Source organism: Cyprinodon variegatus, unplaced genomic scaffold (assembly GCF_000732505.1).
Source record: "Cyprinodon variegatus isolate N-32 unplaced genomic scaffold, C_variegatus-1.0 Scaffold870, whole genome shotgun sequence".
Taxonomy (NCBI): Eukaryota; Metazoa; Chordata; class Actinopteri; order Cyprinodontiformes; family Cyprinodontidae; genus Cyprinodon; species Cyprinodon variegatus.
Genome location: NW_015151323.1, coordinates 123,638 through 137,689, shown reverse-complemented (window position 1 = coordinate 137,689; position 14,052 = coordinate 123,638). Strand labels below are relative to the sequence as shown.

Below are 14,052 nucleotides of genomic sequence, written 5' to 3'. Positions count from 1 at the left end.
CTGAAAATAAAAATGTAATGCGGGAACAGAAACCGAAAGGAAGGTAGACGGTGGGATGAGAGCATGAAGCTGGAGATAAAGAAGCAAAGACGTCAGTGCATGCCTGACATCAGCAGTCACATGACCAAAGCGTCTCTGCACATATGCTGCATGCGGCATTTATGAGGCGGGGAGGAGATCTGTGCATTTTCAGGATGACAATAAGGACGAGAGGCATGAAATCATTGAGACACAAACTTCCATCTCAGCACAGAGGTTCTGGTGGGAAATGAACGTTCAGCCCATCCACCATTTCCCAGGGCCTTAGAAGGACATCCAATTAATTAATGACTTCCTCTTTACTCAGAAATCTTTGGCGACAAATTCTCCATGACAGAGATTTGACACATGAAGATGACAAACATGGGGTTTTAAATATATTTGTAATAATTATTTAATGCTGTTTTTTACAGCTTTCTATGATGTTTAACCTGCTGATTCTGACCTGAACTCTTTAACCAGTTTTCATCTGCAAAGACTAAGACAACCAGAAGGGGAAAACTAATGTCTGACACGTCATTTGATAGTTATTAGAACCCAACACAAAATGACTGAACCACCATTTTATCCTAATCTATCCAAATAAGTACATACATCCACTAATTAAACAGATTTTTTTTTAAATAAACTCTTAAATAAACTCAGATGCATCCCACGGGTTTATGCATTTATGGCTACAGATAATAACATGGGATGCTTATTGGGCAAATAATCAGTTTCTTTGCTTTCACAAATATAATAAAATCTTCGCAGACTGAACTATAGTAAATTGTGGCTAATAAAAAACAGTACAATACAGCTTTAAAAAGTCCTTAAATTGGAATTTTTAGATTTTCTAATTCTAATGTATAAAAATTGCGAAATCAAAATGTTTAAAAGTAAAGGTTTAATAAATCTCAAACTGTTTTAAAAAGAATAATAAGTATAAATTGATCAGGTTCAGGTCTGATCTTTCTAATTTTTCCGATGTTAAGACAAAACCCACAGATATAAGCTTCTAGTTTAGAGCTGACCTGAAGCTATGAAGCAGAAGCCAACTTAAGCATTGTTAGCAGCAAGCGCCGGCATGGTACACGGGGTCGCGGTTCAGAACGCGCATTGCCACGCAGAATACACACGGTATGGAAGTTTAATATTATTGTTTTTTTTTTTAAAGAAAAACCTTTAATAATAAAGGTGTACAGTACATAGCTGTACAGCTGGTGATGGCAAATGCAGATGTTTAGTGTTGAAATGTTAAATTGAATGAATTTGACTGTATGATCTGGTTGAACTGTAAAGTGCCTTGAGATGACTTGTGTTGTGAATTGGCGCTATATAGGGGTGGGTATTGCCAAAGAAGTCACGATTCGATTCGAATCACGATTCACAGGCCACGATGCGATTCTATCACGATGCATCACGATACTTGAATTATTGCGATGCATTGCAATATTTTCTCCTCCATGTTTTGTTTTTGAATGACTCGGCATAGTATCCCACGGCCGGAAATGCTTGTGACACAAGGCAGCGTGCGTCAACACATTTGCAGCGACATCTACTGGACTGGAAGTGGTATTGCACTTGTTTTTGGCTGATGTTCGCCAACCATTAGTGCAATTTTATTTATTCATTTTTTTAAATTAATAATCGATTCTTGGCATCAAGAATCGATGCAGTAGATCACGAAAATTAGAATCACGATGCATCATCATCACGATTATTTTGCACACCCCTAGCGCTATATAAATAAACTAAATTGAAATTGAATTGAGTACAGTAGACAGCTGTACATAGTGGATTAATGTGAAAGGCAAGGCTTGAAAACGTTATATTGTTAACTGTGAGGCCTACAGCTCATGTTCACAGAGCTATGTGATGTAAAAGGGCACTTTTGTATTGTAGCCTATGGTAAAATCCCCAGAACGACCATGTGTGGCACTAATGCACTTATAAATATACTCCTTTCATGTATATCTATATTTGACAATATGGTGCTTGTTCTCTTGTTTTACAGAACGTTGCAGCTATCTCAGCTGAATTTAAATCATAAAAAGTTGCCTTTGAGGATAGCCTTTTGGTCATGTTTGTTTTTCTGCACGGTACCGAAAATGTAGGGTCCATACCGAGGTATGTATGGAACCGTTTTTTTTTTTACCAATCCACTCCTATTAGCAGCTAATGGCTAGGCAGTCACAGCATTTTCACTTCTAAATCACATGTATCTTATCTTTCTCACTCTTACTGTTACACAAGGCTCCTGCGGTACGGGTTTAGGATCGGCTCACCTTAAATATTGGTTTAAAGCCCAATTTCCTTTGATCAACTCTTAGATTCAATTCAATTCCATTTATTTATATAGCGCCAATTCACAACATATGTCATCTCAAGGCACTTTACAGTTCACCAGATCATCCAGTCAGATTTATTCAAAGTTTTAAATCTAAGGAAAACCAGTTGATTGCATCGCCTCATTGACTCGAAGGCAATCACTCACACTAAGCATGCTTGTAGCAACAGTGGAGAGGAAAAACTCCCTTTTAACAGGAAGAAACCTAAAGCAGAACCAGGCTCAGTGTGAGCGGCCATCTGCTGAGGCCGACTGGGGTTCAAGGAGACAGAAGCAGAGATACAAAAGGCAACTGTAAAAGGCGGCCCCGTCCAGTATCAGTTCAAAACATGCATCCAAACTAAGAACTCAGACTAAATGCACCACCAGCCAAGAATTTTATGTGTTTGTTTTTATTTTCAAAAAGGTGACAAATGCTTTGATCCACCGGTGTGGAGTATTGTGATGCCTTCTTTCTGTGTAGGTTTTAAAAAAGCTCTACCCGCAGCTCCTCCTTTTGTCCTCATTTCTATTTTACAATTCTTAGAAAATAAACAAAACCAGTTTATGAACTGACAAGAAACAACCAATAAACAAAAAAAAAATGTCAAATGCCAACATCAGTGTATAAACCTGATAAAAATACAGCAGCAGCATCTAGTTTGTAGCTTTTCTTTAACTTTTGTTTTCCACAATCTTCATATTTATTACAATGGCTTATTTTGAAAAAGTTTCTCAATTGATGTGCCATAAAGAAGTTAAGAAATCGTTCCTTAAAGTTGAGACATAACCAAACGTAGAAAGAAATAAACAAAGCTATCAGAGAGGAGTCAGAAGGTCACTTAAAGCATTTAACGGCTGCTCTAGAGACACATAGCTAATCCTCGTTTAACTGAGATAAAGGATCATTGTGTGATTAGGCCAATTTAGGGTTTAACACCTACTAATCTTATCATGGACAACTACGCCACATGCTCATCACATAAAGAGATGATTTAAAACAACTACTCTCTAAAATCCAAGATTTAGACTAGTTTAAACTAAAATAGCTGGAGAATAAATGCAAGTGAGTTTTTTTCTACTGAACTTTAAGCTCTACACCTAATCTAATTAAACGTACCTTACCTTTTTTCACAGTTATAAAAGTCTGTATATTTACTAATAGTTCTTTTAATTTTCTTCAGCAATGTCAGTCTAAGATTATGAAAAGACAATTCAGATTATTTCTGCTGCCAAAATTTGATGTGCGAGTCCCAGAGTTGCACATTAGCAGCCGTCCAATACCTGGTTGTGTGCGGCTTCATGCCTTGGCGGGGCCGTGCTGTGGCTGAGCGGGGCGAGGCATCTCAGAGGAGTGTTTACAAATCTGCTCAGAGTCAAGAGCAGATTAGAAAGATTAGCATGGAGCTTTCACTCTTGAACTCAAGGTCCCCTGGCAAGGCTGTGGCATCTTAAAAACCTTTAGTTAAAGTGTTTTCTGTCCCTAATTTATCAGCTTGAGTCCTGAGGTTAGATTAGAAACTCAAAGTATGATTACAGTAAGCAACACTGATAGAAATTGGGATGATCTTAGTGCTTTAATTTAAAAGAAAAAAAAAACAAAACAATTGTTCCTAAAATAATTTACATATAATGCTAAGTACTTTTATAAAAAAATATCCAAAATGTGGATGAGGTACAATAACTAGTTGTTCTTTTCTTCAGTTAATTGTCTATTCTTCAATATTTCTGATTATCTTCCTTCAGTGACACAAAATCCCCGCTGTGTTTTTTAGATATTGATTTATCCATCAATCCCGTAATTACATTGGTAAAATCTAATAAAAGGGGGAACAACAAATATGCTTCTGTTTGTTTTTTCACTTCCTTTCATTAAAATCAGCTGAAGATCATCTAATATAAAAATATCTATGAATGACTTTCATCTAGGAAGATTGATGTTAATTAGTACGGCAGAGAAAAAAGTAACTCCTTTCAACAAACTGCTACAAACAAGAATATAGAACTTATTTGTAAATAATTACAAATTAAAATAATAATCAAATAATTATCTATGTATGATGAAAATATTTTAAGTTTTCCGCATGCGTTTTAAGTTACACCACAATGTTGATATTTCCAAACAGCAACATTGCCTTTTCTAAACTTATTCCATTTGTGGCCAATCTGGTTTTCCATACCTATTGTACCTATTGAAGGGTTCCACCACAATAGAAACATATCATCACACCAGTGTTTATTCTGCTAGTGTTTAGATTTTACCTAAAAAAATGTCATGGGATATTGTGGTGAGACAAGCTGCCTCTTTATCCTAATACTTTAGCAAAGTTTGAGCAAACTTTAAAAAAGAAAAACTGAAATAGACATGTTTCCAAACATCGGAGGGAATTAATGAGGTGATGAACAGCGTAATATCACATGTTTACATTATGCTTGGCTGTACTAGCAAACTAGTGCGGAGCACGGATTAGGGATGGAGCGAGGTTTTAATGAATATGTTGCAATGAGGCAAGATTAACTTTATGATGGAGCCGTCAGGAGAGAAACCTGATTAGCATGGGACACTGGAAACCGCTGAGGAAATAATTGGCTATGTCACAGCTTAATAGACAAATGTGTTTCTAAATCTATCCAACTTATTCCAACAGGATTGCAGTGGGGCCGGTTTCTGTCTGCGGTAGTCGGGGGTACACCCTGGACAGGTTGCCACACAGAGACACACAACCTTAAACACACATCTAAGGAAAATTTAGAGAAGCCAATTAACCTATCAGTCCTGTTTTTGGACTGTGGGAGGAAGCTGGAGTACCCAGAGGGAACCCACGCAGGAATGAGGAGAACCCAAATTGGCCTCAGCAGATGGCCGCTCACACTGAGCCTGATTCTGCTTTAGGTTTCTTCCTGTTCAAAGGGAGATTTTCCTCTCCACTGTCGCTACAAGCATGCTTAGTGTGAGGGATTGCTTTCGAGTCAATGAGTCGATGCAATCAGCCGATTTTCCTTAGATAGAAAACTTTGAATCAATCTGACTGGATGATCTGGTGAACTGTAAAGTGCCTTGAGATGACATGTTGTGAATGGGGGCTATAGAAATAACTGAATTGAATCGAACAAGCAGAAAGACCCAGAAAGGCGAAAGCTTTACAAACTGCACCAAAGTGCAGCCATGTTGTTTCAAAATTATGCATATTTACTTTTTTTTTTTTTTTTGAAAAAGTCAAAAATTAAAAAGTATGAAAAAATTTTCTTGTATACTTTTTCTAAATTCATTTCTATTTTTTAGAAGTACTTTTAATGTGATACTTTAGAATAGGCATAAAGAAACGTTGGAAAATCATCAACAGACCAAAGATCATGCTTATGTCTGTAAAAGGTATAGATGAGAGGCGCCTGTCCCGCCCTTCAATTCTCTGGATCGTCTGTTTGCTTTCCCAAGGAAACCAAACCACAGCTGGGTCCTGAATAAGTTCTTATTGATCTCTTATAGTAAATTCGGTTCTCAAATGCTCTGAGTTTTCTACACTTGCAGATTATGGCTTCAGAGTGCAGTGACCTAGATCCTTTGAACTGACTTAGGCTATGTTCACACTGCAGGCCTTAATGCTCAAATCTGATTTTTCTGTGAAATCCGCTTTTTTTGCATTGCCGTTCACATTTCCAAATATATACGACTTGCATGTGATCTCCTGTGTGAACTACATTCATAAAATGTAAGTGTCCAGCATGCGCAGGAGAGAACGCAATGACATCGAAAGCCAGCGTGCTCTATGTTTACGAAGTAAACATGGATGGCAGTGCTTGGGCGCATCTAGCGATCTTTCCCAACCTTAAAAACACAATCTTTTCAAGATGGATAAACATAAAGACTGCTCTACGCATCATCGTCTGCCATGATTGTTGTTTTTCTTCCTCCTTCTGAGTAGCAAGACGCAGAATATTAACCTTTGTCTGGTATTAATGTTGTACAGGTCGGGTGAATGTGACCTGGCTGTTCAAACGCAGGTCGCATTAGCAAAACATCAAACTGATATCGGATTGAGGACCAGAGAGCCAAGTGGCCTGGGTCGCATTGGAAGAAATTGACTGCCAAGAAAAGATCAGATCCACGTCGCATAGGGGCAAAAAAAAGAAAAAAAGAAAAGAAAAAAAAAAAAAAAATCGGATTTGGGTGACTTTAGGCTGCTGTGTGAACGTCGCCTCAGTAACTCCTCCTTTCTAAGGAGATATATGGAGGCGTTTTTCATCTCTTGTAGAATTTCTTTACATGGGAGCAAGATGCATTATTTTAGATCTTCTGGTCTACTTCATGCTGTCATATAGGCTCTATTCTAGTAAATAAAGCTTTCCAAACAATGTTTTTATTGCAGTTTATATAGTTTTATAATTGAGTTGATTATGTTTGCAGGTTGATAGGGATAGTTTTTCCCTTAAAAGTGAAATCAACATTGCAATGCTGCTTTTTACCCATAATTATTTGACGGATTTTGAAAGTTTGATGATCTGATATTTTAATGGGAATTTTTCTCTATAGTCCTGATCATTGACATCATTATAAGCTGACTTTACTTCATTTGAATCAAAATCAGCTACATTTCTGAAAACAAAATCTAATAGAAACCAGTAGAACAGCCTTCTTTTTCTAAGGAAGCCCTGGAATTCAAGAGAAAAAAGGTTTGCTCATGCGTCATCTAAGTAAAGCTTAAAAGTGCCTGAAGTGAAGTTTCTCTACAAACTCTGCTGATCGCAGTAAAAGGAATTTGGACAAAAGGGAATCCAGTGGAAACAGATTAAAACCTTAAGACACGTTAGAATGAGGAGGGTCAGATGGAGCCGTCCAGACAGAAGCAGCGGTATGTGAATCAGATATTCTCCACAAAGTGGTCAACAGAGTCCCAGACTGCAGAGGCCTCGTCACATGATGCCACTCATGTGAGGATCTGCTGTTTTTCTGCTCAGCTGGGCTGACACTGCATGACGCCAAGGTTCAGAGGCTTCGCTTCGCGCGGAAGGTTACGAAACGTACGAGTCTGGAGAAAGGATGGTGTGCATGAGACCCAGAACCTGCCAGACCTCTTTAACTTAGAAACCGAGATGCTGCCCAGTTACTAATCCTATTGGTCTGACTCTATAGTGAGCAGGAGAACGGGGCGCTGCAGTAACTTTTGTACGGTTGACAACTACACAACTTTTGCACAGGATGCATTGAAAAGTAATAGAGTCCAATCTGTGACAGGTTAAATTAATTATATCTCAATCTGAAATGAAAAAAATGAAAAGCATAGTTTGTCTCACAAAGCCTCGACAGTGATTCAATTTCACCACTCAACCAATTTCTGATTCAAATATGTTTGGAAAGAGCGGTAGAGGTTATAAGCCGAAATCGGATTTATTTTCCAAACAGTAACGTTTCTGTCCTTCTGACTCGAGCAGTTCTGCCGTTTTTTGAGGGTGCGCCCGCTTCGGGACTGTGGTGGCACCGCATCCCTGACCAGAACAGAAGGGTGTCCAAAATATTCCTTGTAAACTTTTTGTTAAACTGACCCGCCTCTAAAGCTAAACATGTATATTTCTAACCAACACGACTGAAAAAAAAAGCCAAAACTTACTTGAACAAACATATACTCCAGCTCCCGGTTCATCTTGTCAGCAGACCCAACCTCTAACTCATCCTTTGCATCCGGTTAATTGTCCTTACGCCCTCAGCCACAGATGAAAAAGACCAGAGTCTAAGCGACTGAGCAAGGAGCTCTGGAGCAGAACCGTCCCATTGTGCCTGCAGACATAAGCGGCGTTCATGGACGTTCCCTTCACTTCCTGCAGCACATGACTGGCTTTCCCATGTGCCCGTCAACAAACCTCCCAGCTTCCTATATTGATCACATGAGTCAGGAGCCAAATAAGACAACGGCGCTGACTGGGATATGATGAACATGGCTGCAGAGTCTAAACATCATAAAAGAAGCACATAAAAAAAGTCCAACACAAATGATGACATTCTAAAAAATGTGTCCATTTCTATTCTCTATATACTAGGTTTGCATAAATGAATACCGTACCATTGTGGCGCGACGTGAAAGGGATCAGCCTGAGGTTCTGCTGAGGTGTAATGGAAGCCCTCGTTATCTTCATAACAACCTTCAGCTAACCTGCTTTGTTGGGTCTGCTGTCTCTCATCTTCTTCTTAGCAAAACTCCATATTTTGTCTCTAGTCAAACAAGTTTGCTGGTCTATCAAGTGCAGTAACACTACGGAGAGTAAACCCAGCTTTAATACCTTAGAAAACCGTTAGGGCAAGCTTAAAAAAAAATATACTAGAATCTCTATAAAACCTGTCACCAAGACGAAGCATGAGGCGCTCTAAAATTTCCTGCAAGATGGTGGCGTTAATTTTGGACATGATAAAACATAGTGGACCTAAAAATAATCAAATAAATGTCCCCCCAACCTCTGAAAAAGACTTTACGCGTACCTTTCTTCACCACTTTTTCCTTCCGACCAACTTTCCACTCTTATTAGCTTCCTTAGAAAAAGAAATGTTGGTCTTAAATAACAAACAGTAATCAAACTGAACAGAAATAAACTCTTGATATACAAATTTTTACATCCAAAAGAATATCTATCTATATATGTCAGAGGCGTTTAAGATTAAAAAAGTGACACTTTTTGGAGTTAATAGACCTGTAGTGTTGGTATTAAGAAAACTAAAGCTGCATTTCAGGACATCCTTAACTTAATTCACACTGAATTGAAAAAACATCATTGATGTCTGAGCAGTTGCTTCTTTATAGGTGAAATATTACTTACATTTTTTTCTATCTTTTCAAATGAGAGATATTTATTCTTATATAAGAAAAAGATATTTATCTTAGACTTGAAACCTCCAGTCACATCTAAAAGAAAAACTAAATAAATAGAAACTCCAAAAGTTCAGTATTGCCTTAACATTTTTTTAGAAGGGAAATGCATATCAAAATTATTACATAGGAGAAATATTTTAAGCGCTGATACATGCCATGAAAATCTCAAATTAAATGTCTGTGAATTAGAATATTATAAAATTTGTCAGTTTTTTTTAAAAGAGCATTTTAATAAACTCATTGAGTCACTAACAACGTTTACGAGGACGGAAAGCCACAAAGGGTTTAGCTAAACAAGCTGGATGTTAATTCAGAGCATATTTATGGAGAAATTGGTGGGTAAAAAACAAAAAGACGCTGCTGTTAAACATCATCCAGCTTTGATTTAACTTCTAAAGAATTTCCAAACAGCAAAGCAGACCTGCTGTAAGCCTAAAGATCAACCCCTCAGCGTTTCGTTAAATTTATCGATCCCTTCTTAGATTGCAGATTCAAGGCCTTGTTTCTCTTGCTGAGACTCATGAGGATGTTTTACGTCCCGGTGTGATGCAATGACAGAGCGGTTTCAGAATCATTTCCTTATGGGTCAAAAAAAGGTCAAACATGCTGTTCGTCTGGAATCCTCGCAGGCAGTGATGTAACAGCAGGTGTTTTCTCGTCTCTCAGCTGTTCCTGACTGAGTAACTACTGGGCCTGATTGACATCGCCTGCTTAATTGGGTCTTTGAGGGCCACGTTCGACACATGCCTTCAAAGCCATGTGACACAGCTCAGTATCCTCCTGTCCCTGAGAGACCATGCAGGTCTGTGAGCTTCAAGAATTTAAATCCAGCATCTAAAGACAAGAAGACAGAAATCTGGACCTCTGAGGCAAAAGGATTCTGAAACATTAGGATTATTTCCAAACTAAATGACTGATTATCTGTATGGTTTGATTCAACCATCTCTGTAAAGTGCCTTGAGATTGCATGTGAATTGGCCTGTATATAAATAACAAATAACAGCATTGATTTATGATTGGTTAAACTCAATAAGGTCATTTTGTTCAAAACAATCCCCTTTGTTTCTAAATGAGGCTGAATTACGGTTCGCTAAAAGCTCAGTGGTGCAAAAAGGCAGATCTAAGGTTTCCACAGGAGAGAGGGAGAATCTCAGCAGATAACGGAAAGGATGACCACACTATAAAGTTGTTGTTTTTTCATCCCTTAAAGGTTTGGACCTCAGGCTGTAATTGCTGGATTTGAAAATGTTAGCAGCTTTATAGAAACCCCAGAGTCAAAGTAAGGATCTGCATTACCAGCCAGGTACATATGATAGAGCTAGTTAGCATTATGCTAGGATGCTAAACTGGCTAATCTTTACAGGAGGATGCTTATGACATCTAAAGTGCAGCAGTGTGTCTCAGTGAGCTTGTTTTGATTTATGCCCAATATTGAAGCGTGGTCTGCACCACGTTATTCCATGCCACAACGCAAGAGGGACAATCAGGAACGAGCTGTGGGTCTAGATAGTGAGGCGGTAAGGACGTGGGGACAAGTTTGTGCGAAAACGGAGGGATATGAAGGTGAAAAAGAGCTGGGATCCAGGTGGAAATAGGGTCCCAGCGTTCTCACACCCCTCGCTTTTCTCTCCTGTCTGCGGCACTGTCTGCGATCACATACAATTTTGGAGAGGTGCAGCAGGAAGAGGCGGAAGGGGCGGGGCATATCTGCGTTAACTGCGACACAAGCAGACAACCGGGTTTCTAAGCATAAACCAGCCTTACGGGGGGTAATTAAATCTACATTTTTTGCTTTCTGAATGGCTGTCATCTAACATAGTGTGACATCAACTCTTTCTAATAAAATCCATTAAACATTGTTAATGGGAGGACATCTGGGGTGAAATGTAATTGCCATTGCTTATTGCCTTATATTCCTTACTTAAAGGTATAGTGGAAGATCTTCTTTTTCCAGGTGGATCATCTAAATAAGTGGTCCTCCTAATTGTCAATCATTCGGGTGATATGTTTATGTAAGGCCGTCTTACGTGCTCGTCCCCATTTTCACTTACCAGTGGCGAGTCTGACATAGTGGAAAAAATCAAATCTTCTCTTGGAAAGTGAGCTTCTATGAGCGATGAAAACAGCAACTTTAAACAGAGAGTGCACGAGGAGAAATGGGCTGCACGCCCTCACACGTGTTTAATAGGCGTTCCGTCTGGTAGCGGGTACAGGGCTGTGCATGTGCATTTTTTTTTTTAAAGTGGAGAGGGCAGGTCTTTTATAAGATTCATGAAGAATCCTCCATTATACTGAAATTTGTTAAAACTGGTAATGAAGAAACTTCACAGAAAAAAAAAAAATTGTCATTAACTTTATAGTATAAATTCTTTCAAGAAATGTGTTTTTCTTTTGTTCTATGTTTGATATTTCTCATCCTCAGAGCATTTAATGACCTATAGAGGGATTAGGGCTGCAACTAACGATTATTTTGCAAATAGATCAATCTGTCGATTATTTTTCCAATTAATTGATTAATAATCAGATAGCCAAAGGTTTCTTAAAGTCTTTTTTTTTTTTTTTAGGAAATTAAACCAGGTTAAACTAAAACTTTTCCATTTCGGTTCTGGATAGTGCAGACTGACTATTTTTTTCCCCATCTTAAATGCAAAATATTTATACAATTTTTTTACAATTTTGATATAATTCCTGCTCTAAGTGTGTCGCTCTGTCAGCTACAGGCATGTTTTACAGTCTCTATACTCCAGTTAACGATCAATTGATTACTAAGTTGACGATTATTTCAATAATCGATTAATGATGATTAATCAGATTGTTTCAGCCCTAATAGGAATGCAAAACTTTGCATAGAAAATAATATGAAATATATGCAATATATACAATCTTACAGTATAAAGATAATGAAGTAACAGAGATGTAGAGTACAACTCTAGAGTAGAGTAGTGTCATTATGAAGTTTAAAAACTTCAACTATCCATTAGCTGATCTTTTATCAGTTATCCTTCCTTTTCCTCTTCTCTCTGAATTGTACTGAAACAGAGATTTAAGTGTGTAAAAAAGCGTGTTTGTCTGTGTGTGTGTGTGTGGGGTCTTTCCTCAGCTGCCTCAGCTCTCCATCCTGAGTTACTGAACACATGAACCAAACCAATTAGCTGCTTTTGAAGTCACAGCATCTTTTATGCAACCGTCCAATGCCGAGTTTGGAAGAAAGCAAAATGAAATGTGCTGAGTCAGCAGTCTTCTATAGGTCGAGGCTCATAAATCAATGAAAAGCCAAAAACCTGTAGAAAAAAAAAAATCTACTGTGTGTTTCTGATGCTTTCGATTGTGTATTTAATCAAAGCTGATTTTCTGAGGCTGTCGTATTTTTTCAGGAGAATATCCTCCCCGTTGGGCACGCCTTCTTCTCGTTTAAGAGCAAGGCTTTATTCCCTTTCATTCCATTTCTGATGCCGACTTGTTTTCCACAATAAAACGTAACAGACTCATGTTTAGAGACCTTCATCTCTGACTCACCTCCCTTCTCACTGAACCTGAGAGCAGACCTGGGTCTAATGTTTGTGGGTGTGAGCATTTCCTCAATGAGCTCCTCACAGACTGACTCCTGAGCACAAAGAGGAGAGTGTTTTCCATCCTGCTGCTGAGAAGTCCTTAATGACAATGTGCCATTCAAGGCAGAAACTAACTTTAGACTCCCCCTCACCCACTCAAACAGAAAACATCCAAACTTTTACCTGCAATAAAATCAGAGAGATCGGTACAGGAGAGCAACCTTCACCCTGTCTGTGTACGAAAACAGCTGAACCAAGAAATGCTGACTAACACAAAAAATGTGGATCAGGTGAAATATTTTTATAAGACATTTGAAAAAATATGTAATTTTAATGAACAATACAAGAAAATTCAAGAAGTCAAATTTTCCTTAAATTTACCATCATTCATGTAAAATGCTGACTCTCTGGCTGGTTTTATTCTTGTGCGAATTAATTGCTGTGAAAATGAATGTCTGCTGTGACAGACTGTGACTAATTTATCACTTTATGTGTTCGGGGTCTCGGTTGTGTGCTGGCTGTTGTCGCAGGATATAATTACCTCATTTCAGAGCCAACTGCACTCACACAATTTCTCCTGATTCTTCTCAAAATTGCTATATCTACAGTCCTCCCTCTACACCTTTTTAATTATCAATCATAGTGAGATAACATCACACAGCCGCTTTATTGGCTCTTTTCCTCTTTAGGAAAATATGGAAACATCAAAAACAGGAAAGCGGTTTAATAGGACTGATCATCAACAGAGACCTTTAGCGATAATACCAGTGGCTAATATACATGATGACATGTTAGAAGAAGACTCTAAACAGGTAAATAAACAATCTAAGGGCTATAACTATCATCACAAAACCTTTTCATCCATTTATAAGAAAACCCTTTTTCTCTGATAGCCATTTTTTGTTTGTGGCACCAGATCAAACACAATTAACCACTGCTCAAAGAAAAGCAATGGCATTTTATTCATTGTTTGCCCTTAGAATGATCTTATTTAATTGGATATAGGCAGCACTGCCAACTCACAAACAATGGGTAGAGGAGGTGATGGCACACCTTAAATTGGATCATCTTAGATTTACTTTCCAGGACAATACTAAGTGATATTTTAAGGTCTGACAGCCGTTTATTTCCTATTTTGAATCTGAATTTCCATCTGCTTCAACATAACTGGAGCTTTAACCCCCTCTTTTTTTTATCAGTTTGGTTATTATTGTCATTCAAATTTAGGTACATTTTGAGCCTACTATTTTGTTCTGTATGTTTTGAATGGGGTGTCTGTTATTTGAATATGGAAAAA

The 14,052-nt window shown here is 38.1% G+C and overlaps 1 protein-coding gene across 11 annotated transcripts in view; it reads right to left on the bottom strand.

The window, feature by feature from the left end:
- LOC107099439 (unconventional myosin-Va-like) overlaps positions 1–14,052 on the bottom strand; it is an 83,369-nt gene that overhangs the window by 67,416 nt on the left and 1,901 nt on the right. For 7 of the 11 annotated variants that reach the window (XM_015397546.1, XM_015397550.1, XM_015397551.1 and 4 more), the window contains exon 1: positions 7,954–8,088. The exons of 1 other annotated variant lie outside the window; for it this stretch is intronic. In XM_015397546.1, coding sequence (XP_015253032.1) covers positions 7,954–7,986 — 33 coding nt within the window. In that variant the 5' untranslated portion in view covers positions 7,987–8,088. Of the gene's footprint in view, positions 1–7,953; positions 8,089–14,052 lie in introns of those variants that run through there. 3 more of the 11 variants (XM_015397553.1, XM_015397555.1, XM_015397557.1) reach the window with 1 other exon arrangement.